Source organism: Caloenas nicobarica, chromosome 17 (assembly GCF_036013445.1).
Source record: "Caloenas nicobarica isolate bCalNic1 chromosome 17, bCalNic1.hap1, whole genome shotgun sequence".
Classification (NCBI taxonomy): Eukaryota; Metazoa; Chordata; class Aves; order Columbiformes; family Columbidae; genus Caloenas; species Caloenas nicobarica.
The window spans coordinates 9,600,562-9,628,383 of record NC_088261.1 but is presented as its reverse complement, the minus strand read 5'-3'; the positions used below and the strand labels follow the sequence as shown (position 1 = coordinate 9,628,383).

General features: G+C 51.7%; 1 protein-coding gene across 6 annotated transcripts in view; it reads left to right on the top strand.

The window, feature by feature from the left end:
* GTF2IRD1 (GTF2I repeat domain containing 1) overlaps positions 1 to 25,360 on the top strand; it is a 63,653-nt gene extending 38,293 nt beyond the window's left edge. For 4 of the 6 annotated variants that reach the window (XM_065647164.1, XM_065647166.1, XM_065647162.1 and 1 more), the window contains exons 11-28: positions 707 to 827; positions 3,420 to 3,457; positions 4,486 to 4,566; positions 6,308 to 6,397; positions 6,796 to 6,858; positions 7,313 to 7,378; positions 8,527 to 8,710; positions 9,857 to 9,915; positions 10,099 to 10,164; positions 10,964 to 11,047; positions 11,950 to 12,133; positions 12,895 to 12,923; positions 17,274 to 17,321; positions 21,032 to 21,109; positions 22,689 to 22,881; positions 23,316 to 23,353; positions 24,258 to 24,394; positions 25,161 to 25,360. In XM_065647164.1, coding sequence (XP_065503236.1) covers positions 707 to 827; positions 3,420 to 3,457; positions 4,486 to 4,566; positions 6,308 to 6,397; positions 6,796 to 6,858; positions 7,313 to 7,378; positions 8,527 to 8,710; positions 9,857 to 9,915; positions 10,099 to 10,164; positions 10,964 to 11,047; positions 11,950 to 12,133; positions 12,895 to 12,923; positions 17,274 to 17,321; positions 21,032 to 21,109; positions 22,689 to 22,881; positions 23,316 to 23,353; positions 24,258 to 24,394; positions 25,161 to 25,235 — 1,634 coding nt within the window. In that variant the 3' untranslated portion in view covers positions 25,236 to 25,360. The remainder of the gene's footprint in view (positions 1 to 706; positions 828 to 3,419; positions 3,458 to 4,485; positions 4,567 to 6,307; positions 6,398 to 6,795; positions 6,859 to 7,312; positions 7,379 to 8,526; positions 8,711 to 9,856; positions 9,916 to 10,098; positions 10,165 to 10,963; positions 11,048 to 11,949; positions 12,134 to 12,894; positions 12,924 to 17,273; positions 17,322 to 21,031; positions 21,110 to 22,688; positions 22,882 to 23,315; positions 23,354 to 24,257; positions 24,395 to 25,160) is intronic. The other 2 variants (XM_065647167.1, XM_065647163.1) reach the window with 2 other exon arrangements.
* The last annotated feature ends 2,462 nt before the right edge of the window (positions 25,361 to 27,822 follow it).

Here is a 27,822-nt window from a genome sequence, read left to right as displayed (position 1 = left end):
TTCCCTGCCCAGTTTTCATTTCCTACCCTGCCTTCAGATCATTCTTTTCATCTCCGAGGTCATTGCCGAGTCTTCGTTTCAGCTCCTTTCAGGTTGCTGAGGAGCAGGGAAGGGCGAGGGGAGGTTTTTCATGGTGACAAGATGCTTTTGTCCCCCTCTGCGTCGCTGCAGCAGAGATTTCTCCTGCTGCACATGGAGCTTGGAGCTGCAGGACGGGGCTGCCTGTGTCACCGCTGCTCTGGGCCTTGCTGAGCTCCTGGGCTTTGCTGAGCTCCTGTCCTTTGCAGCACGTCTCCTCTCTTGGGACAGGGCTGTCCCTGCTCTGGGGCTCGCTCCTGCGGCACTGGGCCATGGCCCCAGCCATACCTGGTTCTCCCAACACAGTCCCCACCTCTTGACACCCTGTCCCAGCATCCAGCCCTTTCCAGAGATGCTCCGTCCCTGGCAGGGGTTCCCAGAACACACTTCATTACGCAGAGGTTTAAGCAAGCACCTTGCTATTATTTTAACATGTAAACCCAATTAAATCTGCGCCCTTGCCTTTGCAAGCAAGTGACTCTTGAAAACTTGTCCCCCCACCCTGATCTCAGCTCTGGGACTAGTCGGGGGCAAAAATGGAGGTGGAAAAGCTGCATTATTGGCACCTCTGGTTGCTAATTCTGCTTTTTCTTTTCCTTCCAAACCTGCCCTGCGCACCCGGCACCAGGAAGCAAATTTACCAAAGATCCAACCAAGCTGGAGCCCTCCAGCCCCCCTGGGGAGATCTCCCCCGAGCCGCACCGCGGGGCCGGGCTGGACCTGGCGGGGACCTCCCAGGCCAACAGCAGGTACGTGACACTCCTGTCCCCCGGCCACCGCAATGTGATGTCCCTCAGAGAGTTACTTTGAGGGCGTTAACATGCACAGCATGTTATTGCACTGGCTGGGGAGGGTGCAGTGGGTGCAACTCAGCAGCAGCGTTGGGGAGATGTTGTAGGTAACGTGGCTGTAAGGGCGTCATTCTTCTGCCTCCCTAAAAACCCGCTGCGATGGTACAGACAGCCAGCACAGGAGACTGAGCATCCCCATCATTTCGCAAGCCGAAACTGCAAAGTTTAGAATCATTGATTTCGTTCAAACCCGATGAAATCGAGGCCGTGCCCGGGCAGGCTGGGATTATCTGCAGGAGCAATCTCTGATGTTAAAGCATGGCCTAAGGATTCGCCCTCAGCCGGCACTGTAACACGACATCCCGCTAATTAAGCATTACTTGTTTATAAAGCCTACAGGAAGACTAATAGCGGATTAACGGATGTTTTAATAAAGGTGGGGTTATAGAGTTCAGCAGAGCAGGAGGCTTTTTATGAGAGTACCTGTTTCGGGTACAACCATGTCACGAGCTAGATGGGTTTGCAATTTGCTGGCAGCACCTACAGAGAATATAGTGTTGCTTTCCAACCCGTGCTGGGAGATCCAGAAGGGATTTTTCTCTGTGTAGCTCCAGTTTCCTGTATTTTTTGCTTCAGCTGGTCCGAAGCAAGGTAATTTTTAGCCCCAGCATTTACCTTTAAAATCACTTTAAATAAAAGTGGGGCGGCAGTTCATAGCAGTGTAACTGATGCTTGCAGGCAGGTCTGTAACTTGTCCCCATCTCCTCCGTAGCATGTGCTGGGTTCCCTCCCTTCTTGGTTCTTCATTGACATGAACCCACCACAGGTTGAAGTCTCCTGGTTCTCCCAGTGCTGTTTCAGGTTTGTCCCCAGGGATGTGGCTGCTGGGTGTCCCCAAAGCCATACTCGCCCCAGGAGGGTGAACCTGCCCCGTCAGCAGCATTAGAACAGGCACCTTCAGAGGGCAGAGACCTCTCAAGCTGCCCAGTTTGGTGGGCTGGCATTTGGCACCCAGCCCTCGGGGTATCTCCAGCTTCAAAGGAGGGTTTGGGGGTGGTTTGGTGGTGGTGCACAGCTCGCTCTGCCTGCCGCAGGGGTAAAATGAAGTGTCGCGAAACCTCCAGATGCATTGATACCACCTATCTGCAGGCAAAAGCAGGTGGATATTCAAATCCCACTTTTGTTCTTCCTGCAAATGAGGAACATCTGTTCTGTGGTTGGAGCAGAGCATTTCCATAGCAGTTGGTCCACCCAGGTGAGGGGCCAGTTCTAGGGCAAGAGCAGAGCCAGACAGAAACATAGAATCACAGAACAGTTTGGGTTGCAGGGACCTCCCCAGCTCCCCCAGTGCCCCCCCTGCCATGAGCAGGGACATCTGCACCAGCTCAGGTTGCTCAGAGCCCCGTCCAGCCTGGCCTGGGATGTCTCCAGGGATGGTTCATCCACCACCTCTCTGGCCAGCCTGGGCCAGGCTCTCACCACCCTCAGGGCCAACAATTCCTTCCTCATGTCCGGCCTGAATCTCCCTCCTTCTAGTTTAAAACCATCACCCCTTCTCGTGTCATAAGAGGCCCTGCTCAAAAGTCTGTCCCTATCTTTCTACTCCAGGGAGAAGCACCAGATGCTGCGAGAGGTAACGCACCCCCTGGGGAAGCCCTCCTCCCAAATTTCCCCAGTGAAAGGTTGATTTTGACCCAAAATGAGAGAGTTTAAAACCCTTCCCATGGCTCCTAGCTAATACATACAGTACTTTCTAGACCAGAGATCCTTCTTACCCATAACCACATTTAGGAAGAACATTTCAAGAGCACTCCTGGCTTCCTTCACATTGCCTGTAGTTTGTTCTGCTGACACTGCTGAGTGGATTTAGGTGAGAGAAGTGCTTTTGAGCATCCCCCTTGAGGCAACAGGGATGTGGTGCTGGCTCTGAAGGGTTTTCCTTCCCCCTGAAGGACCAGCGTCATGGAGGAATGCGTTTTCCAGTGCCTCCCTGGGTCCCTTACTGCCAAAGAGCCGCGGTTGTTCTTGGTTAAGAAAGAGAGAGACAGAAAGCAATCGTGTCCTGAGAAATGCAAAGTAATCTCATTTGGATGCTGAACACCTTGGGTAAATTCCTGAGCATGCAAAGTTAACTGCAGACGTGAGTTTGGGATAGCGCCCAGTTTTCAGGGGAGAAAAGCTTTGGGCAGAATAAATATTTATCAAATCAATTGACTTTTTTCCTCTCTCCCTGTTTGCTTTAGCTCCATGAGTAACCACATTGTAATGATGCTTTATGCACTGCTGGCTGCCGCAAAGGGATGGAGTCAACCAGGTTTTTGAGCTTAAAACCCCTCTTGCTTTCAGGAGTTCTCTGCTGCGGTCACGTCCGTCGGTCTCTAGCGGCAGGGATGACACCGAGGGAGAGGTTGGGAACAGGGCTCGGGTTGCAGAAAAACTCGCAGACCGGGGGTTTCCCTTGCAGCCATGGATGCTATGGCACTGTTGAGTTTTTAAACTTTCCCTTTGGTTGCTCCCTGACCACCTCTTGTGTCTGCCTTTCCCTTCCAGGTCTGAGAAGTGTAGTGTTTCTGAAAGCTGTGAACCAGGTGAGGAATAATTAATTTTCTCTTGCAAAATAGCAATATTGGGGGGGAAAACACTAAAGAAAATTGCCTGTGTAGTAACCAGTTACCTGTTTGCCCCATGGGACAGTTCTCTCAGGATTTTATCCCCATTCAATAGGTACTGAGATAAAGGGTCTTATCCTATGACATTTCAGTTGGGTCCCAAAAGTGCTTAAATTGAAATAACGAGACTTAAGCACATGCTTAAATGCAATGCTAAGGGAAGTCTTCAGTTTCAGCGCTCCCTTCTCCCTAAAAGCTGCCACGATTGGATCACCCAGAAATCAGCAATGTTGGTGCTCTGCACACTGCAAATAAGAAGGAAACACTTTTCCCCAGTTTTAGGGGTTTAAATCACCACTGAGTAGGTGAAGCTATGCAGAGCCTCACTGTCCTGCCTGCCCCAGCCCCTTGCAGTGAATCAGTCCCACTCTAAATGAGGATATTTATCTGGAGATAAGAGGCAGCCGGGCTGAGCAGCATCCCCCAGGGCAGCCTCTCCATGGGCTGGTGTGGGTTCCCCACTTGCCAGGGTTCAGACCACGCTGAATTCTGCTGGGGTTCAGCTGGTCCTGCCCCAGTGTGATGTGGCTGTGATCAGCCCTCCCAGAGCATGGCTCTGCAGAGAGGCTTGTCCAAAATGTGAGATTGGGAGCATTAAAAATGCCAGAAGTGCCTGTTGGAGATGGCTCCTCCTGGATCCCCACCGACACTTACGGGCGACTCAGTTTAAGTGAAGAAAGCCGGGAAACAAGCACATAACCAGAGCCAGCGACCGGTTTGAGGGCACCAACAGCTCCTGCCAGCCAAGCTGTTTGCAGAGGCTGTGCCCGTGGGAGCCCTTCAGGTACCTCAATGCCATGGCCTTGATGCCACTTGGCCGAAGTCTGGTTGCTGCGGGATGCTCGGCCGGCACTGAAGTCACAGCTGTGGTTTCCCTGCCTGCATTGGGCAGACGTGGCATGGCCCGTTCCTCTTGGCAATCGCCTTTTGTTGCCTCTCCCCGGTAGGTACCTCAGGAGATCTGGGTGGGATCAGGCAGATCAAAATCGAGCCGGACGAGCTGGACATCATCCAGATCACTGTCCCAGGTAGGCACCGGGGTACCGGCTGGTGTGGTGGCCTCTGTGCAGGCCGGGCTGCTGCCTGGCATCTCAGCGTGTTGCTTTGAGAAGAGGCATTTCTGGGATATTTCACAGCACAGAAGGTCCCCTGTGCCCGTGCACTGGTCTTTCTTCTCTGAAGGTCATTTTAAGGGGTATATCAAAAATCAGTGGGTTTCCTGGGGGCAGTGCAGGCTGGTTTAGGGCTTGCTCTTGTTTCTGTCTCTCCTACGTTGCTTTTCGATGCTGCCTTTCCCCTAGAGAAAGTGAGCCTGGTCTGCTGTTTCCCATCACGCTCAGGCTTGGAGGATCCCAGGTATCGAGTGCAAGATGCTTTTGGTGAGGTCCTTAATTCAGAAAAACAGCCTGGTTATGAGGAGTTCATAAGAACAGGTTTACTGTTAAGCACGTGCTGAAAATGTGTTGGAATCGGTTGTACTGACGCATATCTCTGCATTTCTGCCTGGAGAGGTCGGTGGCGATGTGTGGCGATGGAGGTGAGCAGTTGGGTGCTTGAGGGGCAGCTGGGAGAGTCGTTTTCCATTCCCCTGACCTGGACAGTGCAGCAAATGGTAGGATGATCCCCAGGGTTTAATGAGTGGATAGTTAGCACTTTGCATTTTCAGTGTGCTTTACAAACATCAATTAATAATCTCACAAGAATGAGGGGAGCAATAGGACTCCCACCATGCCCAAGGGTGAGCGGGGCTGGGGACAGCAGTGACACCCAGCCCCGCCACACCAGTGTGATCTCTGTCACACCCAAATTATAACATCCCCTTAATACAGTGATATCTGGGGAGTCACACCAGGATTATCGTAGAATGGACTTAACGTACAGTTAATATAAGGGAAGGAGAAGAACAAGGTATAGCGGTAGATCAAACATTTTAATTTTCAACTTGGCAGCTAATGGAGGAGAAGAAAGCTAATACGTGGCAAGCTGGCGGTGCGTGGGAGGAGGAGGAGGAGGAGGTGTTATCACTTCTCCGGTGCCGGGTGGATCACACTTCAAGTCCAGAGTCCACCTTTTCTTACCTTATTTGAAGATCGAGTTCAATCAGAGGGAGTACAGCCGAGGGCAGGGAGGAGGATTAATAGGAAAGAGGCGTTCATCTACAGGGAGAAACTGATGAAATTTGGATTATTTATCCTGTGAGGTGGTTGATTAAGCAGTGACCTGACTCAAGTATTTAAAGTAGCTGAAGGTTTATTTAAAGCTAAATTTGGGTAGTTCTTTGAGGGCACTGGAGAGCCCAGCATTAGAGGAGACAGGTTGAAATGAAGAGGGCACGCAGGTTACGTAAGAGAAGCCCAAGAGGTGTGATTTTTGGGGAGGAAAGCAGCATTGCTGGAATGGTTTTCCCACGGTGGAGTATCTAAGCCAAGCAGCATTAACTTTTTAAGCCAAAATTGAGTGTCTAGATGGAATTAAGCCAAGTAAATAGTTTTGAACTCTTTTTGTTCTTTACCTTCCATGGAGGTTGGGAAGAGCTTTTGATCTTTTCCCTTGGGCTGAGAGGTTGGGTGTGTTTCGGAGACGAGCTCCGGGTGGTCCTGGGGAGGAAGAAGGCAGATGCACCCCCGGAGCAGCTCCTGCTGTGGGGCTGTGTTGTGGGGGAGCCCTTTGCTCAGCCCCTGCTGGTGGGCCAGGGCCCTCTGAACCCTGTTTTGGGGATGGTCCTCCCCATCATTGAAACAAAAGTTGCCCATGGGGTTTTGTCCACAGACCGATCGCCCGGTTCGGATGAGATGCACGACCCGGCGCCCACGCACGTGTCCTCAGAGGAGTCGAGCTACATCCTAGAAACAGCAGCAGGTACCAGAAATGAAGCATCCAGGAGACTCTGTGCAGGCATGGGAGTTTGTGCATGTGTCAGAAGTGAGTAAATACCATTTATGAGCCAAGGGGATGGAGTCGGGACCTGCTTCCAGAGTCGTGGCCTCAGTCAGGCCAGCTGGGAGCTCTGACAAACAAGCTGGTGGCTTTTTCAGCGCTGCTGCTCCTTCCCAGATCTCTTGGATGTAGGTGATGGGTTTATTCTGCCTGTGCAGCTCCTGGCGTGATGCTGCCAGCCCGAGCCTGCACTGGGATGTGTGCTCAGAGCTTAGTGAGGGGAGAGGGAGCTGGATGACTGCAGGGAACCTGGGGACCTCCTGCCCACGTCCGATCTGGTTTTACTGGTGCTGGCCACTGCTAACCCTCCTCTTCCTCAGCAGGGACAGAGAAGGGGCCCAGCGAGGAGTCACGGCATGAAGAAAAGCAGAGGGAGGGTTCAGGTGAGTGTACAATGAACTCCGAGCATTGCCCATCACTGCAAGTTTTTTGAAAGATGGATGAACACAGATGTATTTTGGATTGGGTTTTGTGGGCTTCCTATATGATCAGCAAAGCATTCAGCCTCCGAAAAGCCCAGCACAGAAGGGCACTGCCCTGTTCCTGGGCTCTGTCCTCCCTACTCTTGCCCAGATTTACTTTTTCCCCATTTTTTTTCCCTCCTTGCTGCTAGCAGAGCTCTGTGGCTGGTGCATGGCTGCCCTTCCTTGCTCAGGCATGAGCTTGGAATAGCTGCTGGTGGTTTGGCATCAGTTTGAGAGGTGTGAAGAGCGTGTGGCCGGCTCTGCCGGGGCTCAAGGGCTGCTCACCTGTGCTGGGTGTTGCTGGCCCCAGAGGCAGCCGGTTTCTCAGAGCATTTCTCTCTTTTTATTTTCTTTTTTTTTTTTTTTTTTGCAGATGGCATAGGAGATGTTTTAAGTCATTTGAGGAAACAAGTTGAAATTTTGTTCAACACAAGATATGGTAAGATGGTCGTAAAATTAACACGTGTTCATCATGCCAAGTGCCGGCCTCGGCCGTGGGGAGCTCCTAATTGCTCAGAAATGTCACCTACCATTTCCAAACCAGCAGCTGAGTAAAGGTGCAATCTAATTTGTTCATTTGCTGTCTGCTGGGCTTACAAATGCATTTGAAATCTCCCTGGGCCTTGTTACCGCAGCTCTTCCCCTTCGTTTCCTCAATGCTTTTTCATCTGGCTGCAGCCCAGGAATTGCTGCCATGACCTTCAGCCTTCCTCCCATGGAGGCAAGGACCAAAGTGTTTTCCCCCATCACTTGTTTGAAATATGAGAGAGGGTTTTCCACCTGAGCTGGTCATGGTGTGGCTCAAGAAGGCTGGCGGGACCCTGTGTTGGGGGCTGGCACTTGGCATCCTCTGCTCACCACTTTTTAGAAAGGCTATTTAACCTGGAAAAAAATACTAGTGAGGTCACACGTGCATTTTGAGAGCTGGCAGAAGATCTTTGCCAATGGAAGGACCAGGAAACACGGTGAAGGATACCAGGGGAAGGAGAAGGGCTGGGATGCTCTGGGCAGAGTGAGGTGCTGGGGATGCGGCTGGAACGGCCGGCAGCGTGATGGCTCTGGGTGCACCCCACGCTTTTGTGAAAGACTGAGGGTCCTCGCCCACGCTCATGAGATTTTGTCCTGGATTTTCACCTCTAGCCAAACAGCTCTGCTTGGCACTGGCTGCTTGGTCGCTTATCAGCAATATTTAGCAGAGCAAAGGGAGCCCTCACTGCGGGTTGCACAGGCTGCAGGGCGCTCCAGGCATGTTTCTTGTCCCCTCATCTGGCAGAGGAACATCCATGGAGGGCTGGGCACGGGGTCCCGCGGCTTTGTGGAGAGATGCTTGCAGCCTTTATAGGAGGCCCCTTTGACGTGTGCTGCTGCAAGGCAGCCTGTGTTAACGCAGCAAATGCAAAAGCCAGCTCCGGGCAGAAGCCTGGCTCTGTCCCTTGGCTGGTGTCTGCCATCAGGACATCCCACCAGGCACAGAGTGACAACAAACTCTCCAGAAACCTCTCCAACCCCCCACTGATACATTGCGGCACTGCTGCTTTGACCTGACGTGGAGATCCAGCAAGCTAACGAGGTTCGGTCCCCACGCAGCGAAAGCCATAGGAATATCGGAGCCGGTCAAAGTTCCCTACTCCAAGTTCCTGATGTACCCTGAGGACCTGTTTGTCGTGGGCTTGCCGGAGGGCATCTTGCTGCGCCGCCCCAACTGCTTTGGGATTGCGAAGCTGAAGAAGATCCTGCAAGCGAGCAACAACATCCAGTTTGTCATTAAAAGGTAAGGCAGGTGGAGCAGCTGTACCTTGGGGAGAATGTTCCTGCTCAGAGGTCCTGCTGCTGTGCAGTGTCCAGGGGAACATCCATCTCTTGGTCACCTTCAATACATTTGTTTGATTAGAAGCAACCAAGGGTTGTTGCCTCGTTGGAACCATCCACGAGAGGCAGCAGTGTTGTCATCTCTCCCTCGATGTCTCTTGGGCTTTTACTCCACTTTTGCAAAGACTTGGCCACAGGAGCAGGGAGCACCCAAGGGTGGGTGAGAAGGAGCCAGAGCCTTTAACCTTCAGGCTGCTCAGGTGTGGGGCAAAGAATGTGACTGGAAGGCCTGGAGGGTTTTCTTATGGGAAGCAGCTCTGGCCGAGGTCCAGATGTGCACATCTGTGCCTCAGCAGGAGGCTGTGGGCATCAGGGAAGGTGCTGTCGTTGCACTGGGGAGCAGGGAGTGTCACAGGGGCTGGGGGGGCCTGTGAGAGGCCCGGACTGCTGTGACACAACAGCATTGCCCTGAAAAAGGGAACAGATCCAGCAGAGATGGATTTTAGGTCTTTAGGTGTTTTGGGGCGTTTCTCACCCAAATGCTGACTCAGCCTCCCTTGCAGAGGAGAGAGCTGATGCAACCAATGTGGCAGGCAGCTGAAATGGAAAATAAACGTTGGGAGTGCAGACATTTTGTGGCATCACACCAGCAGCTCCCAGGCCAACCCAACTGCGTTTTGGGGGTTCTCCTGTTCCCCTCCCAGACCCTTTTCTCTGTAGTGCAACTCGTAACAGGCCCTGCTATCACCTCACTGTGTGGTTTTAGCATTAGACAATTTTGGGAGCCAACTGTATGTTGAAAGGAACTGCTCACAGCTTCTCCCATCCCCAAGAAACATGCAGGACCGTGTGTCCTAGAAGCCTGTAACAGCTGATTTAAGCTGCTCAGCCATCACCAGCTGCATCACATCAGCTCACTAGAGTCTGTTGGCATGAAAATGACTTCCAAAGTTCCCCTGCTGCATTGCAGGAGCTTCACAATTGCTTTGGCCAGACACGGTTAGTGGGTTGTGGCTGTCGGGGCGCTGGCCCAGGGGACACTGGAGCAGTGGGGTGTCGCTGGCCGGGGAGCTCACAGGTGTCCCCTCTGCTTCTCGCTGTTTTCCAGACCAGAGCTGCTGGCGGAGGGTGTAAAGGAGCCGGCGTCGGACAGCCCGGCAGCCAAAGGTAGGCTGCGAGACGCCCGGCAGCCGGGCCGTTAAGGACTAGGTAGGAGAGGAGTGAGAGCGTTTTCCTCCAGCGCGTCTCTTGCCTTCCCTCCCCACCTCGTTTTTTGGCCGGAAAACCCTTTCTGTGCATCCCCCTCGGCGGCACCACAAATCCTAACTCCTCTTATGTCCCTTGTCCCAGCCACCGGCGAGAGGGACTCGAGCGAGGCGCTGCTGGAGGACGCTGTGAAGAGACAGGGCTTCCAAGGTGAGGGCCTGGAGGCACCTCGGGGGGGTTGAGACGGGGTCCTTGGCCCATTGTGGGGCTGGTAGAGCGAATAGGTGTGGGCAGGGAGCAGTCACAGGGTGTCAGGGCTTGGTAGGAGAGGAGAGGAGGAGGTGGGTTGAGATGACGGGAAGGACAGACATCCAGAAAACAAGACGCGCAGCCAGGGCAGGCAGTCCCGTAGGTCTAAGGAAGAGGCTTGATGTGCCTTGGATGGTGCCCTAATTAACCAGCTTTGCTTATCTTGCCGTCTGACCTCACGAGATGCATAATTAAGTTTGCCTTTTCTGGAGTTTTTTCCGCCCGGATGAGGTTTGTATAAACACTGTTCCCGTCCGGCGTGTACCAGCACCCGACACGGTGGCTCCGTCGGGGGAAGGAGCAATGGTGAGAAGCCCATGGGCTGGGGGTCAAGTGCTGCCCTGCTCGAGCATCCTTTTCCTTGGGCCGTGGGAGCCCATGAGGGTTTGCAGAGAGGGACGGAGGCTTTTCAAAAGCTTTGGCTTTTCAGAGAGGTTTTGGAGTACATTTTATTTTAACGCCAGTAATTATCGCAACTGAATCTTCGATTTCATGCAGCTTTTATTCTTAGCAAACAGGCGGGGAAAAAAAACCATATTTCTGTTTAGATTATTTTTAAGGACTTTGAATGGCCCACTCCAGAGATTAGCTAATTGCAAGATAAGGACTTTCCTATAATTAGAAAATGGCATTACTTAAAAGTCACAGAGTGCCTTTTAATTTACCAGCAGAAGTCCATAATTGTTTCTTTATTTTACAGAAAATTATGACGCCAGGCTTTCTAGAATAGACATCGCTAACACGCTGCGGGAACAAGTCCAGGACCTGTTCAATAAGAAATACGGTGAGAAACCAGGGTGGGAGTCAGTTTTATTCCCTCCTTATCCCCTCCTCATTTTTTGCTCCCTATCCCTCCTGCCTCCTCCCGGTTCCTCCTTGCCGGGTGCTTTCTTGCCTCCCTCCTGAACAGGCAGCACCTCATGGGGCCGGGGAGTGGGAGGTCTGGGAACTGCTGCTCTTCGCTGCAGGTGTTTGCCGTGTAGGTGGCTCCTTGGGCACCTTTTGTTTTGTCTTTTAATCCCCCTCCGTGAAGAAGAATGATGGTAAATTCATTAGCAGAGAGTTGCAGAGCTGTGGGAGCACAGGCAGTGGCAGGAGGTTGGGGGACAAGTAGATGCTGTCCCTCCTGTCCCCAGGGCACCTACCTGGTCTCTGCGGGGTGCTCCCACAACCTGCCTGCCACAGCGTCTGTTCTTTATCAAGCAAGGCAGGGAGATGCTGTTATCCCCATTGTCTAGGCAGTGGTAACACTTGCGCGGGTTCCCAGGTACACACAATAGCAATTATTATACTTGCAAGGAAATGCGTAGCCTCAGTCCTGCAGCCGGACCTCAGAGAGGCAGTGTGCCTATGGAGTTATCTCCAAATAATGTCCTGAAGCGAAGAGCAGCAGCTTTCCGTCCCTCCCACTGCGCTGCCTGGGCATCATCCTACACGATGGTGTCTCTCTTTGGCCCCGCCAGCTCTGCTGCGCACTTGTGGCTGCCTCGGCACCGCTCCGCTCCGTCGTGGAGACAGGTGAAAAATGTTGGTCCTTGATCTAAAGCTTGACATGGTGCCTTGAGCAGCCTCCTCACGCCTCGCTGTGCTTTGTCAGGGCTGGGGATGGAGCCAAAGCCGTGGTAGAAATGGCATCCTTGGCATCCTGCACACTTCCTGCCTGCTTACCGCTCACTTCTCTCCCAGGTGAGGCCTTGGGGATTAAATACCCCGTGCAAGTGCCATACAAGCGGATCAAGAGCAATCCGGGGTCTGTGATTATCGAGGGGCTGCCCCCTGGGATCCCCTTCAGGAAGCCGTGCACCTTCGGCTCGCAGAACCTGGAGAGGATATTGGCCGTGGCTGATAAAATCAAGTTCACCGTGACAAGGTGCGTGGTGAAAGGTGTCGGTCACCCCACCGGGCAGGAGGGGAGAGGAGGGAGCGACATAAATGCACCTCGAGCTCTGCCGACCCCATGGAGGCAGGGCTGTGCATACTGTAAATGCCTCCAGCCCCCAAGACAGCAATTAAGTTGGCAGCTAGTGGTTCACAGAAAGGAGGGGACCATAAAATAGACTCCTGCTCTTTCCTCCTGTCCAGTGCCTGGGGAGGTGGTGGGGAAGGCGTCGGTGGGAGAAAATACAGTGTTTGGTGTGATGGTTGTGTGGGCAGAGAAATCCCAGCCCCTTTTCGAGGAGGCCTGAAATAGGAGAAACATTGCTGAGTTTTTTGCTGGTGTAAGGCAGCACTCAGGGTCCCACAGCACTCGGAGAGCCACCGGGCACTGGCTGTTTGGGCAGGTCCAGTGCGTTTTGCAGCCAAATGGGATGGACACAAGTGGGAGGGGAAAAGCACTTTATCACTGTTTCATTGTAAGGTGAGACAGGGGGAAAAAATGGTTTTAAGAGTGGCTTCATCAGCCTCTCGCTGGGCCACACGATCTGTCTGCTTACTGATGGGACACACGCTGCCCCAAGCAGGGTCCCCGTCCCCACGGAGCTCCTGTGGTCCCGCACAAGTGGTGGCACAGCGAGAGAAGGACAAACTGATCCCTCATCCCCCGGGGCTGCAGGAGGATGCTTGGTCCAGGTGTGTTGCCTTCCCAATGGTGTTTCATTTTAAATCTCCTTTTTTCCTTATTTTTTGCAGGCCTTTTCAAGGACTCATCCCCAAACCCGGTAAGAGATTATTTCTTTTCGCCTAAGCAATGCATTGGCCAAGTGTTTAGTGGTGGTCAGGGAGTTGTAAGCTGTGGATGGCAAGCAATAATTTTACCAGCTGGAGGAAAGTTCCCCTTGACTTCACATTCCTGGGCTTCCCGCTTTGGCTTTGTTGTTTCGTGCATTTGCTGATGCTCCCCTGACCGGGACAGCTGGCCTCAGCGTCACCCATCGGTACTGCTGCTGGTGCCTTGAAATGCTGGCACTTTTCAAGAGCTAATCTAGGGCAGGGATCTGTGTTCTGTATTGAAGAAAGAACCCGCTTTCTTAAGCGTTTTCTTAAAATAAATAGGAGCTGCAATGAGCTGGCAGATCTGGTGTCGTGGGAAGGGGGTGATTAAGCACAGGGTCCGCATCGGGCTGCAGCAGCGTGGCAGTGAAAGCCCTTGTTGGCCCGTGGGCATCCTGCATGTGGAAACACTGGGGACATGGGAGAGGAGAAGACGGGGTGTCCGGGGTGAGCTCTGTACCCAGCTGCAGAAACAACCATCCCAGGGCCGCGTCCTTCCCTGTGCGTTGCTGCACTTGCTCTGTCTGTCGCTTCTAGGCTGCCCAGAAAAGAGAGCTGCTGTCAGAAACGTGGGTAAAGACCTGTCTCTGTTTTAAATGTCTGTAATTACAACTGTTGGAAGAGCACAGATGGGTGTGAAAACCGTTGTCGTCTTTATTGATGGCTTCCCGTTTCCTTGGCCAGCCTCCGTGGGGATGGCACAATTTAGGGAAGACAAATATGACAGAGAGGAAAACATTTATATGCCCTTATTGGGAACAGCAAAAAGGTGTTAGACACCCAATAGGGTTCTAACAAAAGGCGAGCTGAGAAATTCAGTCCAGGGCATGGTCTTTGTGCTGATCTCTGCATCCCTGTGTATGGCCCAGCCGAGCTGATGGGGAGTCCCCTGAGAGCTCTGCAGACCTTGGATTTAGACTCGTTATCTTTTGGTCCTAAGCAGCAAGGTGCCAGCTCACACCAGCTGGACCTTAGACCAGCCTTGAGTGAAATGCAAGTTTTGCAGAATTCTGCTTTTCCACGAAATTAGATGGCTATAACGCCAGAGTAAGCCGAGGATGTATCCACTCCTCCAACCGCATCTTGTCTTCCCGTTCCTCCGCTGTAATCGGTATAATTACGTTAAGAGACGCTGATCTGACACAAATCGCGCCATTAACAAAGGAGCACATCAGAAGGCAAATACTTCAACCTGCCAGCTGGCTGGGAAACACAGCCTGATAAATAGAGATGTAGAGGAAATTGATTTTCCTTTCGATGCACGACTTTTTTTTTTCTTCCTTCTCCCGCTGAATGCTCCCACCACGGGCTGGCCTGTGCTAGCACAAACCCAAAGCCATATTTTATTCTGTGTATTGTGGTACCTGAGTGGGCTCGGGAGGAGGTCGCAGAATCTCTTCTCCCACGGGGGTTTTAAATAAGAGCAGTCGCAGGTGAGGGGTTTTTCTTACTTGACATCTCAATTTGTTGTAGACTACTTTTGCTAAATCTTCGGAGACAATCTTAGGACTTATAATTATTTTCTGGTAGTCAGACTACCAATGGAATGTCACCTTGAGGAAAAAGCTGTTTGTATTTTGCCCCCCCAAAATCCCTGTTGACGGCAATTAACCTCTTGTCTGCTTTTCCACCCCATTACACCATAGTGGATGGTGGCAACACAGTGGTGCATTCACTGCTTGGGCTTTTCGTCTGCCTTAAAAAAATTAATGATTTCCAGCTAGCCATAGATAATTAAAAATTTAAATTGAAGAGTGTTCTTTTTACCTCAATCTTGTGTAGTAAAGTCCTGCCGTGTAAAATGAAGAGCAGCAGCAGAAGTGTGTGCTTGGTGTTAAAACAAAGGCAACGAAAATCACTTTTATTTCGCAGAGGAGCATTAAAATGAAATCAATAGTTGCTCCCAAGCAGGTTGGCATTTCAAAGGCGTCTAAAAGCTGGAAAGCCCAGGAGATGGCTGTAAAAATGTGAGGGAAGTTGTGGTTTTTGTGGATCATTTTGGCCAAAACTTAGATGAAAAGTGCACATTCTAAGGGAAAAGGGAAATTTGACATAATATTTAAAAAAAAAAATCACTTTGAGGTGATTTTAGTTGACTTTAGGTTTAATTATGGGGTTTAATTTGCTTTGAACAAGTTGTGCATCTCCTGCATTGCAAAGAGCATCCCAGATAACTGCAGCATCACGGAGGACCGGCCTCCTTATCTCTCTCTTTTGGGGACACCCGCTTTTTTTTTTTTAAGTGCTACAGAAACGGATAAAAGGATTTCAATATAATCTGGGCACCGAGCGTGCTTTTTCTCCAGATTATCTGTAATTTCTCCGAGATGGTATCTCCCCTGCAATGGGTCGCAGTGTGGGGGGTGAGGATGCCGGTGCAGAGGCAGAGGGGGGTGCATGTGTGCAGGGATGCTGGTTGCAGAAGAAGGTGTTTTCGGGGGAAAATAAGGGTGTTTTTTGGAAAAATAAAGCCGGCGGTGTTGCCCAGCACCCGAAGGAGGTTTACAGCCATTTCCAAAGGTGGATCGATGTCCCCGAGGTCACTGGTGCCTCTGCCCATGTGTTATCTGCCCCAGGGGTTTCATCCCAGCGGCACAACCCTCCTGGCGTCCTAAGATTTTCCTTTCGATTTCCAGTTTCTTTTTTCCCACTGCTGCTCTCTGCTCTGTGAAAAAGACCTTCCAAGCCCCTTTTTGAAAGCAGAATGATCTTTTGGCATTAAAACAGAAGCGAGCGAGCAGGGGTGAAGCGCCAGCGCTGCAAACATGGCACTTATCCTTTCTTTGCTTCTTTCCTGAGGCACAGAGATACAAAACAGGCTTAATTTGAGCCTTTGAAAAAAAAAAAAATCAAGCATAAGTAATCTAGCACAGACACACACACACAAAATCTTTCTGTATGTTAATTTTTATGTGCTTTGATTGAAAATGTACACCAGCTCCATCTGTCCTATTCCCCAAACTCTCTACCGCCCTGATAGATTATTTCCCGTACTCCAATTAATAAAGTAGGGCAGGCAGTGTTCTTTAATTAAAAACCCCACACATCCAGGCATCCTTTTCTTTATATATATATTTTTTTTAATCACAAGAGCTCAATCCTCCTCAAGACTTTGGTGAGATGTGCCTTGCATTGGAAACTCCTAGCAAGGAAAAAAGAAAAGAGGAAAGCGCTTGATGGGGTGGTGATGGGAGCTGAGCGCATCTTGCTCCATCTCCAGGTGGCTTTTTGAGGTCCGTGTCCCTCTCCCTTCATCCCCCCAGCCCCAGTGTTTAACTCCCATGGAGGAGCCAGGTTAGTTTTCCTTCTCATTCACTCCCCCGTGGTGGGATGGGGGAGAGAATCAGAGGGGTCAAAGTGAGAAAACTCGTGCGTTGAGATAAAGACAGTTTAACAAGCAAAGCAAAAGCCACGTGTGCAATCAAAGCAAAACAAGGGATTCACTCAACGCTTCCCATGGGCAGGCGGGTGTTCAGCCATCCCAGGGCTCCATCACACGCAACGGTGACTTGGGAAGGCAGATGCCATCAGTCCAAATGTCTCCCCCCTTCCTTCTTCTTCTCCCAAAATATATACTGAGCCTGACATCATATGGTGTGGAATATCGCTTTGGCCAGTCTGGGTCAGCTGTCCTGGCTGTGCCCCCTCCCAACCTTTTGTGCACCCCCACTTTCTCACTGCCAGGCCAATATGAGGAGCTGAAAAGTCCTTGACTGCTCAGTAACAAGCAAAACGTCAGTGTGTTATCAACATCCTTCTACTAAACCCCAAACCCAGCACTATAGCAGCTACTAGGAATAAAATTAACTCTGTCCCAGCTGAAACCAGGACACTCGTTGCTGCAGAACTGACACAATTTCCCTGTTTGTTTTTCACCTGCCTTAACCTCAGGTGTTTTTTCTTTTTCTCCCCCGGCACAGCCGGGCAGCACAACTGCGGCTGTGTTGGCATGTGCTGGAAACGCTGCGATTCGGCTGCGCGTCCCTGGGCACACGTGGACCTGGAGCTGCTCAGGAGTGCAGCGGAGCTCAAGGGATGCTCGCGGGCTCAAGGGCATCCCAAAACAGGTCCCTGGGCCAGGGAAGAGCCCAGCCTGCCCACCCAGCTCACCCAGTGGTTATTTAGCTACTGAAAGCATCTCGGTGCCAAGGGGCCTCGGGACCGGAGGAATTCTGAGCTGCTAGGGCTGGTGTCATCCTGGGTTTTGCTTTTGTTTGTGACCAAGAACCAAGCTGCAGCACTCATGGCTCTCTTCTTCTTTCTCTCTCTCTTTTTTTTTGTTTTAACTTGCACTGTAGCCCCTAGACGGATAACGTCATTGGAAAAAGCCTACGCTGCCTTGAATGGTACGTAGCTCAGTTGATGCATCGTAGATGGTAGCAGACAAGAAATGCATTTGCGTTTTAATATGGGAGTGAAAATGTCTTAAACCCCCCAAATTTCAGGTATTTTTTTTTTTTCCTCTCTGCTCTGTTTCCCTGTGGTACCAAGAACTGAATGATGCGAGTTGTGTTTAACAATATTTTGTTGTTGTTATTAACCCTCTCTGCATTTCTAAGCACCATTGCTGGCATCAGTGCCGGTTCTGCTCCAGACACGCCAACCTGCCACGTTATATTCAGCTCATCCAAGCAATTAATTTGATAAAAATCCACTTGCCATTCACAAGGAGAGCTTGCACAGATTTGGGTTGAGGTCTTTTTTTGCTTTGCTTTAACACATACTCTGGGCCAGGGTCGGTGTGCAGTCACGTAGGCTCTGGGGGTTTATAAATATGATATATACTAATTTACCAGAGTAAAGAGGAGCTCGCCTGCTTGTATCTGCGGCTGGGTATGGCTTTTCTCCGACAGATCCAGCCTTAGTCCCATCAGCTGGGATTCTGGCTGTGTGTCTAGATGTTAACTGCCTGCTCCTGCAAGTTTATAGCTCCGCTTTGAAAACGTGCATATGTTGAGCTAAATCAAGCTGTGCTTAAACCTGAATTACTGCGGAATGGCCTCAGTAAAGTCAGCAGGTTTATTCTGGGGTTTACCCGGGGGTGTAACTGAATTGCACCCACCGAAGCTGGAAGCGGGTATTTATCCTCTTAAGATGATGGGGGTTGCCCGGAGAAGGGACCTGAGCCGCTCTCCCGTGGGATGTGTTGGGGGGTGGCCGTTTCCCCGAGGAAATGGGTTTTAATAGGCTTCAGGCCGGGTGTTTGGGTAACGGGAGGTTGTGACTCCAAGCGCGATGGCCGGGAGGAGGACACGCATCGCCTGGAGCACCTTCAATTTGGTTTTGTTGTGGTTTTTTAAAGAAGAACAGGCCTAAACCCCATCTTTAATAACTACTAAATACGACGCGGTGTTTCTAAAAGAAACGTTGAGCTCTGACAAGTCCGATTGGAAAAGAGCAAGTGGTGCTTTAAAAATATGACCACTTGTATGGAAGTGCCTGTGGAGCGCAGGGGTCCTCGCGTCAGGCAAGTGGGATTGGGAAAAACATAAGTCAATCAACCGGCTGCCTTTTTTAATTAAAAAAAAAAATAACACAGGCCTGAAGCCAGCAGAAAGTTATAAACCTGCTTTATAGGAAGGACTCAACACACTGCAGGGGTGCCAGTGGCTTCCTTGAGTTGATTATTGCCCAAACCCAAATGATAAAGTCCAAGGTAGCTGGAGATCCCTCTTGCCTGGGGATGGGGAGCAGACCCAGGGAAGCGGTGTTGCTGGCCAGAGCCTCCTCTCTGGCTTCTGTGTTATGCATGCTCAGTTCCAGGTTTTTCATGGCATTTGATTGTGTCCTCAGATGGGAATTTGGGAGTCCTGCCCACTGCATGGCAAAAAAAACCCCCTTGGGATCTTGTTTCTTGCACTCGGGTCGCTCGGGGCATGAGTGGAAGGGAAAGAGCTGCTGCATTTTTCAGTCCCAGAGAATTAAACAAGTGAGAACACTGGATTTTGGTGTTTCTTTGTCTGCTACCATCTACACATCCATATGGGTGTGTGTATACAGCCCAGAAACTGAGCATCGATGACAAGGAAGTCACAGAGGGAGCCCGTAGGGTTTGCCCCCCCGCGGCCTCAGGAGCAGCAGAACAAGACAAGGTCTTGGGTCTAGAAATCAGAGCTCCTTGGCGACGTTTATTTTATTTTCTTCTATTTTATTTATTTTTTTGCTACATCCCTTTCGAGCTGCTTTGTTGCCATTTCTGGATTTGAAGCACAACGTGGCCCTGAGGTTCCTTCAAAGAAATTTCTCCCTTTTTTTTTTTTTTTTTTTCTAGTTATATACAGATAAAACTGTTGTTTTCCAGGTGGAGAAGAGGCTTTTTTGAGGCCATACCCTGCAGTAGCAGGGTGCAGAGATTTAAGGGTGCCAGGTTCTCTCCAGCACCCTCAGCAGCAGGGTGACCCAGGCGTCTGATTTCTGGGGGTGCTGAGTGCTGGGCTCTGGGGTCCCGTGCAGGGAGGCAGGGATTCACATCAGGTCGTCAGCTCACATTTAAAACAAGCTGCAAGCCACGTGTTTGCTTAAAACCAAAATTAAAATCATGCCATTGCTCAAAATAATCAAAATCACCATCATGTGGTTGCTCAATATCACATTAAACAGCTGCAGACTGAGGACAGAGGATGCTCGGGTCCCTCATGCCAAGGTTTGCAGGGCTCACCTTGACGCTGTAGATAACCACCCTGGGTTTCCACCCCGTGATGTGCCAGCCTGGGTGGAAATGAGCCAGCATGTGCCCAGGGGGCCAAAAAGGCCACCAGCATCCTGGCTGGTACCAACACTCGTGCGGCCAGCAGGGCAGTGACCGTCCCTGTGCTGGGCCCTGGGGAGGCCAAACCTCGAATCCTGGGGGCAGTTTTGGGCCCCTCATGCCAGGAAAGGCCTTGAGGTGCTGGAGCGAGTTGAGAGAAGGGAACGGAGCTGGGGAAGGGGCTGGAGCACAAGTGTGATGGGAGCGGCTGAGGGAGCTGGGGGTTCAGCTGGAGAACAGGAGCTGAGGGGAGACCTTCTGATCTCTGACCTGCCTGAAAGGAGCTTGGAGCCAGGGGGGTCGGGCTCTGCTCCCCAGGAACAAGCGCCAGGACCAGAGGAAACGGCCTCAAATTGCACCAGGGGAGGTTGAGGTTGGATCTGGGGAACAATTTCTTCCCCCAAGGGCTGTGGGGCATTGGAACAGGCTGCCCAGGGCAGTGCTGGAGTCACCATCCCTGGAGGGGTTGGACAGACGGAGATGAGGTTCTCAGGGACATGGGGTAGAGGTTGACTTGGCATTGTTAACAGTTGGACTCAATGATCTTAAGGGTCTTTTCCAACCAAATCGATTCTATGATTCTAAAATACCCGCGCTGGGTGCAGCAAGGCTCGTGGTGACTCCTCTGCGGGAGGGGAACCCTGCACTGCACCCCCCAGCTGGCTCGGGGCTGGAGGGGTGACCCTGGCAAGAGGTGGGGAAGAGTTGTTCAGATGGTGCTTCATTCCTACGGGGTGAAAAAGCATCAAACGGGACCGGTACTGACCCCAGTCATTTTTCCTGGAGCCCCCTGAGGGTGCTGAATAGCTGGCTGAAAAATCTACTGACATAGGCACGTTGTTTGAAATGAGAGAATGGGGGAGAAACTGTTTGGCACAATGAGGATAATTAAAAAAGCTAGTAAAGCCAAGCTGATTATATGGCATATTATAAAACAATACTCTACTTAGGAGCCCAGCTATAAAAGTGCTATCTCATTCCTTGATATCACTTGTGGGAGCATTCGTGGCACTGAGGGCCTGAGTCTCCGTTGCTTTGCATATTTTGCAGTCATTTACCGCACCACAAAGTGGATGTAAAATGCTCTCAGCCGTGGCAGCGCGTGGCAAATGCAGATTTGGCAGCATTTTGTAGCTACTTTGCACGGCTCTAAGAGGTGACACGAGGTGTAAGCGCAGAGCCGCCGCCTCTGAGGTGTCCCCACGCCGCATAGGGACAGAGACACGGTCGTGTGTAGTGACAGCGCAATGGGTTTTCCAGGGACTCAGAAACGGGGTATTTTATTCCCTGTCCTTTTTTGCTTTGCAGATGAGGACGATGCCAACAGGCTCGGAGAGAAGGTGATTCTCCGAGAGCAAGTAAAAGAGCTTTTCAATGAAAAATACGGTGAGTCTCTCGTCTGCACGCATCGCCAAGCAGGTTTGTTTTTGCTGACAGCAGCCATAGTTAAAATTAATTCGACTGAAGGCCTCTATTTATAGGCCGAGCGCACGGCAGCCGGCTCAGCACGGGTTTCATCCCACTGCTTCACGTTACAGCCTGTCCCTGGGGACGTTCCCGTGTCTCGCGCTCGGCAGGTGGGACCGTGACCTTCTTGTTGACAGCTCATCCTCAGCGAGGGGAGGGAGGATGGAAAAATGCAGCCGAGGAGCAGGATTTTTTCAGTCTGGCATCAGCCTTTGATGTGTTTTTTAAGGTGTCTGTGAGCTGTGGTGTGTGCGCTGCTGCTGGCAGCGGCCCCTGCCTGCTGGGTTGGGAGCACGGCTGGAGCCGCAGCCCGGCGTGGGGCACGGCCGGGGAAAAGCTCGCTGGAGCTGCAGTGGGAAAGGAGGTCAGGAGATTGAAGAAGATTTGAAAATGCGGTTGGCAGGCTCCTTGTGCTGCCCGGCAAACCCCTCCTCGCCCCCGTTGCTGGGAAAAGGCACAGCAGGAATAGCAGCCAGTTGGGGATGCACAGCCCGAGCGGTGTCACCCCTCAGCCCCGCAGGTACAGGCTATTTGGGAATGACTCCTGTGAGTGCTGGCCAGTTATTTTTCAACCCGGGAGACCCCAGGGCCGCACAGCAGTGTGGCGTCTCGCCTTCCTCCCAAAAACAATTGCCCGATGGAGAGGGAAAATAGACAAAATGGTAGCAAAGCAGCGGGGAATGTCATTCCCCTCCTTTCTCAAGTCTCCCCTTGTCAAGGCCGCTCACCCTTCCTGCAAACCCTGTTTATTTCGGGGTGCTGCTCGCAGTGCAGGCTTTGTGCTGCTCTGGGGGGGGATTTGCCCCCTTGGAGGTGCCAGCGTACAGGTGCAGGTCCCCAGGGAGGCTGGTGCCTGTTCTCTGAGCATCCCCATCCACCCCAGCTCAGCAGCGCCCTCCCTACATGGGAGCTGAGCCCACAGCAGATCCCTGCATTCCCATAGTCCAGGCATGGTTTGTGGAGCACAAGATGCCAGGTGGGCTCCAGGGACAAACTCCCTGCTAGGAAAGCCAGAAATGTGGCTGAGGGGCCGCTCACACCTTCAGGTTTGGGGCTGCAGAGACGCGATGTGAGAGCAGGCTCTTACAGTCGGGACCAGCATGGGAGGGAGGGATGTTTGCTGCTCTCCACCCTGCAGGAACTAAAGGGGGACCCAGAGGAATGGGCAGCAGGTTTAAATCGTGCAGAGGGAAGTACTTTTAATACAGAAAAGAATTAAATTGTGCTGTTTCACTGCCATAGGATATTGTGAGGGCCAAAGGGATAAAGTGATTTAAAAAATGGGCAGGAGCGATGTGATGTGATGATGAGCGATGGACGTGATCTCCACCTCAGTGACCCCCAAATCTTCCAACAGCTGGAGGCAAGAGATGGACAAACCTCTCCCATTTGCCACAGCAGCTGTGGCTTCCCAAAGTTCTCCTGGGGCTCTTGGTCCTTCAGATCTGGAGCCCTGTGGGGTAAAGCCGGTACGTTGTCCTCTGCTCTGCCGTTACAGGAGAGGCTCTGGGCTTGAACCGGCCCGTCATGGTGCCCTATAAACTCATCAGGGACAGTCCTGACGCCGTGGAGGTCACTGGGCTGCCAGATGATATCCCTTTCAGAAACCCCAATACCTACGACATCCATCGGCTGGAGAAGATCCTGAAGGCCCGGGAGAGCATCCGGATGGTGATTATAAACCAGCTCCAGTAAGTTCCCCCAGCTTGTCGACCGGGGAATGTTTCAGTTCGTATTGCCCTTGCTTCTCCAGCTAGGAGTGGGGTAAGTCACCTCGGGGCCACCGGAGCAGGACCATGTACCCGCAGAGGACCCGCTCCATCCCCAACAGCCACTGTCCTGCACCGCAGGGACGTGCTTGGCCAGGGATGGGCTCAGGGAAGCACCAGCGGGGCCGGTTTATCCCCTCTTCATTGTGCAGGTTGAGATGATGATGCTGGGAGGGTGCATGGGGGCAGATAGTGGGACAGCTCAGAGACCCAGCTGAGTTATTTCGGGTTCTTTCCCCCTGGGGAGGGGTGGGGAGGCTCCATGTCCCATCCCCACGCAGGGGTGTCGGGGTCTGGGCTGTGTAGGAGAGAAACGATGGGGTCTACCAGCTCTGACCTGCGTGTCTCTTACACAGGCCGTTTGCCGAAATCTGCACTGAGGCCAAACAAACAGGTAAGCGGAGCGCTAATAACCGTGGGTTTTCCTGCCCCGTGGCAGAGAGAATATGCAGGCAAAATGGATGGGGGTGGTGGGGAGGTGTTGAAACCTCCCACATCCCCAGGAGAGGCTGGGGAGAAGATACTACCTGAAAAAAGGAAAGTCAGGCTCCGCTTCTGTTCAGGAGCAAAGCATCAACTCAGACAATTGCACTTCTGTGAGCTGGGCAGAGACTGGGCTGTTAGAATCAAACAGTGTATTCTGGAGGACTTGATTATCCCTTTCCCATTAGCAATTTACTCACTGGTTAAAGCCCTTGATTTGAGCCATTGTTTAGCAGTTGAGCTTCTAAGGAGACAAGGTTTCTGTGATCGCTGGGAATGCATTTCTCTCCCTGTCCCATCCTCCCCAATAACTTTCAGCCAGTGTTAATCAAATGTGTCAGAATTGGCAGCCTCAGAGATAATTAGGATCATATTCATTTTATGAAAATAGGTGGCTAGGTAGAGAAGGGAGAACTGGCAAGCATGAGCATGCTTGCCATGTGATGTAAAAAGAGATGGAGGAACTTTATTTATGTAGGTATATATGGGTATATCATATATATATGACATGGGCATGTTGTCATCAGAGCTGGCACCTTGACGGCCCCAAAGCATCCAGCATGGACACAAGTCTGTGCGATGTCAGGCTCTGTAAGTGCTGGAGTTTGGGATTTGCTTATTTTGGGGATTTTCTTTGCCGGTGCCTGAGGAAAGCTGGCGGCTCTGTGCCGGGTTGTGGAAGCCAAGCCCGTGTCACCAAGGGTGCAGGGGATCAGGGGACGCTCAGCGGGAGGCAAGGTCGGAGCCATGGGATGAGTCCCCACGTTTCAGCGCTCCCAGAGCTCGGCCACCTCACGCCTTCCCTCTGCCTGCAGAGAAAGACACCAGCGTCCCCAAACGAAAGCGGAAGAGGATCTCCGAAGGGAACTCGGTATCTTCCTCTTCCTCATCTTCCTCTTCTTCCTCTTCCAATATGGAGTCTACATCATCAACAAATCAGATCTCCCTTGTGGTAAAGCCTTCCAGATATTAGGGGGGTTACTGCCTACCTAGCTTTCCGCTTCAGGATGCTGCTCTGCCCTCCGCGCACCGTCACCACCTCCCTCTGCCTGACAAACGCTGTAAAGTGTGACATAAAGTGGCACAAGCAGGTTTGGCGAAGGAGGGGACGTGGCTTTGGGGCTGCTTTTTCCTGCCGGGTTTGTCTGGGGGGGGTCAGCAGAGCAAAGCGCCCACTGCCCCTCGGGGCTCTCCCCAATCAGCCCTCGGGGGATGCTCAGCGCTTGGTGTTGGTGGGAGCCGCACGAGACCAGATCGGGCAAATGCCCCACCCCGCGGCGTTAAAACGTGGGTGCTGGGGGCGTCTCGGCCCCATAGCAGGACCCAGCAGTTCCCCCGTGGCCTGAGCTGTTGCTTCAGCTCCATCCCGGGAGCGATGCGGAGCTCCAACGTGCATCCAAACTGTGAAAACAGGAAACAAAAATCAGGGAGATGCATCCAACTGCTCTCCCTCGGGGCTTGGCTTCGGTCGTGACTGATACCAAATGCTTTTAAAAAATAGAATTTTAAAAAAAAACGCACAAGAGGAACATAAACTTAGAAGGATTTTTTTGTTGGGTTTGCAAGTGGTGTTTTGATTTGGGGTTGGTTCTTTTATCTTATTTGGAAAGTGGGAGCAACAACCCGTGTCAGAACGTGTCAGAGATTTGATGTGTGCACGGTTTTGTGTTGTGTCCTAACAGAGACTTTTGCCTTCTTTTTCTCTCCCTCTCTTTCAGCAATGGCCCATGAACATGTACATGTTAGACTATGGTGGTCTAAACGTCCAGATCCCAGGACCTATTAACTATTAGACCTCGATACCGAACAAGAACCTCAAATGAAAGAATAAATAAATAAATGTAATTTATGTAAAAAGTGTATATTCCAATATGTATCAATGCCTTTTAGTTTTTCCAATGATTTTTACACTATATTCCTGCCATCAAGGCCTTTTTAAATAAAAATAAAAAGTGTTGCCTTGCTCTAAAAGTACTTATTTTATTACGTATATTATTGATAAATAGCATTTATAGGTAAGTGCAGGAGTGCACCCCTGGATGGACCTTGTCGTGCTTTGGCTACTCAATAAAATCCTTAGTGCCACCAGTGCTCGGAACCAAGAGGTTTGACACATTTTAATGCTTCATTTGCCACTGATGTGTTCCATTTAGATCAAAGGTGTAAAAACTGACTTAGGGAGCTGCAGGAGGAGTGGTACCAAACTGCAGCGGGGACGGGCGAGGGAACCAGCTCTTGGGAGCATCACAGACCTGCGTCCGCGAGCGCTGTTCTGGAGCAAAGGCAGGTTTGGGTTAAGCAGGAAGGAGGGTCCAGGCCCCCCCCAAGGAAAGAAGCAATTTCAGTTGCGCGTGTTTAATCAGCTTCCGAACGAGGAAAAGATTTCCATCTGGTGAAGTTCTTCACTGTTTATGATTTTCTACAAGGCTTTGATGCCTTATGGGGAGAAGCTCTTGCAGTAAGTACAAGCTGATCTGGCTGATGCTCCAGCGGTTCCATAACGCTGGACCAAGAGCTGTGTTGGTGCTGAGAGTGTCTGGGGGAGCCCCTGGGCTCCTCCGCGTGCCCTGGGCGGCTTCACCCCGTATAAGAAGCACCTCAGTAAATGGAGGGACCTTATTTGAAATTCCTGCAGTTTTACTTCCATTCCACGTGTAGAATTTGGCAGCAGAAGCGAATGGCGCCGTTACCGACCACCACATGTTTAACTTGTGCTTCGTGTCCCCTGAGAGCCGTGCACGGGTGAGACACGTGGGAGCTAATGCCGGCGTGAGGGCGGCGTAAGAAGCCAACGAGAAGAAACATCCTGGCTTGCGTGTAGGTACGTGCAGCCCAGCAGGAACCCCCTGTGAAGGGAGATGCCCTGGGGCTCGTGGCTTTGATCTCGTCCCAAACAGGGGTAACCATGGGGCGACCATTGCTGGCTGTCGCTGCAGAACGGGTCACAGCCCTTTCGCAGAGCAAACCTGCCCCGAAAGCAGCCGCCGTGTTCTGCTGGAGGGTTGGCGGTAGCAGACACAGGATCAAAGTCACTCGTGATGGTTTTTCTGGGTGCAACGTGCTGCTTTATTGGTTTTACAGGTTTTCGGTCTGCTCAAATCCTGGTCTTTTCAGGACGCAGGAGGGTTTTGACGGTGGGCGGAAGCGTTTCAAGGCAGCTGCAGTTTTGTTTCCTGGCTCTGGACTTGCATTTGCTGTAGAGTTAGATGCAAATGATCACATGAGATAATAAAAGCCCAAACAAACATAGGAGACGGCACAAAGGCAGCAACTGAAAGGAGGGCAAAGATCCGTATCCCTGACCCCAATTAGAGAGACAGTTTGACATCTGAGTGGCTGGCATCAAAATCTGAAGCCTTTCATGTTTCTGCCTGATGCTCAGACCTGTGGCATCGCCAATTAGGAAACAAAGAAACATGACTCGGAGGTACAAATACAATTTTCTCTTCCCAAATGTCTGAAATGAGCTTATTCACAGATCGAACGCCACTGAGTAGGTGTCTCCTAAGAGGGCGCGCTCGTTACATTTTGGCTTTTTTTGCCGTTAAAAATACGAAGGTCTGATGCCGTAGCAGCAAAGGCAGTGGCGTGGTTCGGTAACGAGTGGAGATGTTCGAGGCTGTCCCGGGTCTGCGGTCGGTCCCGGCACCTTGCGAATACACCGGGGGCGGAGGGGAGGCTGGATGCGGGGCTGGGGCTGTACCTGCTGCTGCCGAAAGGCCCGGGTCAGCGCGGGCACCGGAGTTAAATTAGAGCACGGGTCCTACGCTGGGCACTAATGATTTAGTTCAGAAAGCCGAACGCGGGGCTGTAAATGGCGGGGGGAATGGAAGCTGAAGGACGGAGGCAGCAAAGGGTGATGACCCTGCTCAGGTCCCCGGCTCGGAGCGTGGTGAGCGGGATGGGGCAGGCAGGCTGCGCCGCCACAGCACAAAGCTCTAGGCTCTGGTTTTCTTCCCTAAGCTTCTCAATCCGTGAATTGCAGCCCCGTGTGCCCCCAGCCCCGCTCGCCAACAGGCAGCTCCTGCCCTGTCCTGTCTGCTCGCCCGGGAAGCTCCACAGCTGCCCTGCACCTCCAATATCCCCAGGTTTTGAGGCCGCTGGGTTCTGGTAACATATATTTTGGGGAGGGAATAGGGGTAATTCCTGCTGTAATCTTGGGGAATCCCAGGGCCGCAACATCTACTTTACGTTTTCCATGGCTGGGCTGGGAAACAGCTGCCCTCAGTGCCTGCGTTTGCTCGTGACCCGGGAGCACCGAGCTTCCCACTGGGGAAAAAAGGCAGATATTGCTTTTGTCACTGTTTTCCCTCAGCTGTAATTCCCGCAGCTTCCCTAATCTCAATCCTGCAGTTGCAGGGTATTTTTATACCCAATTTT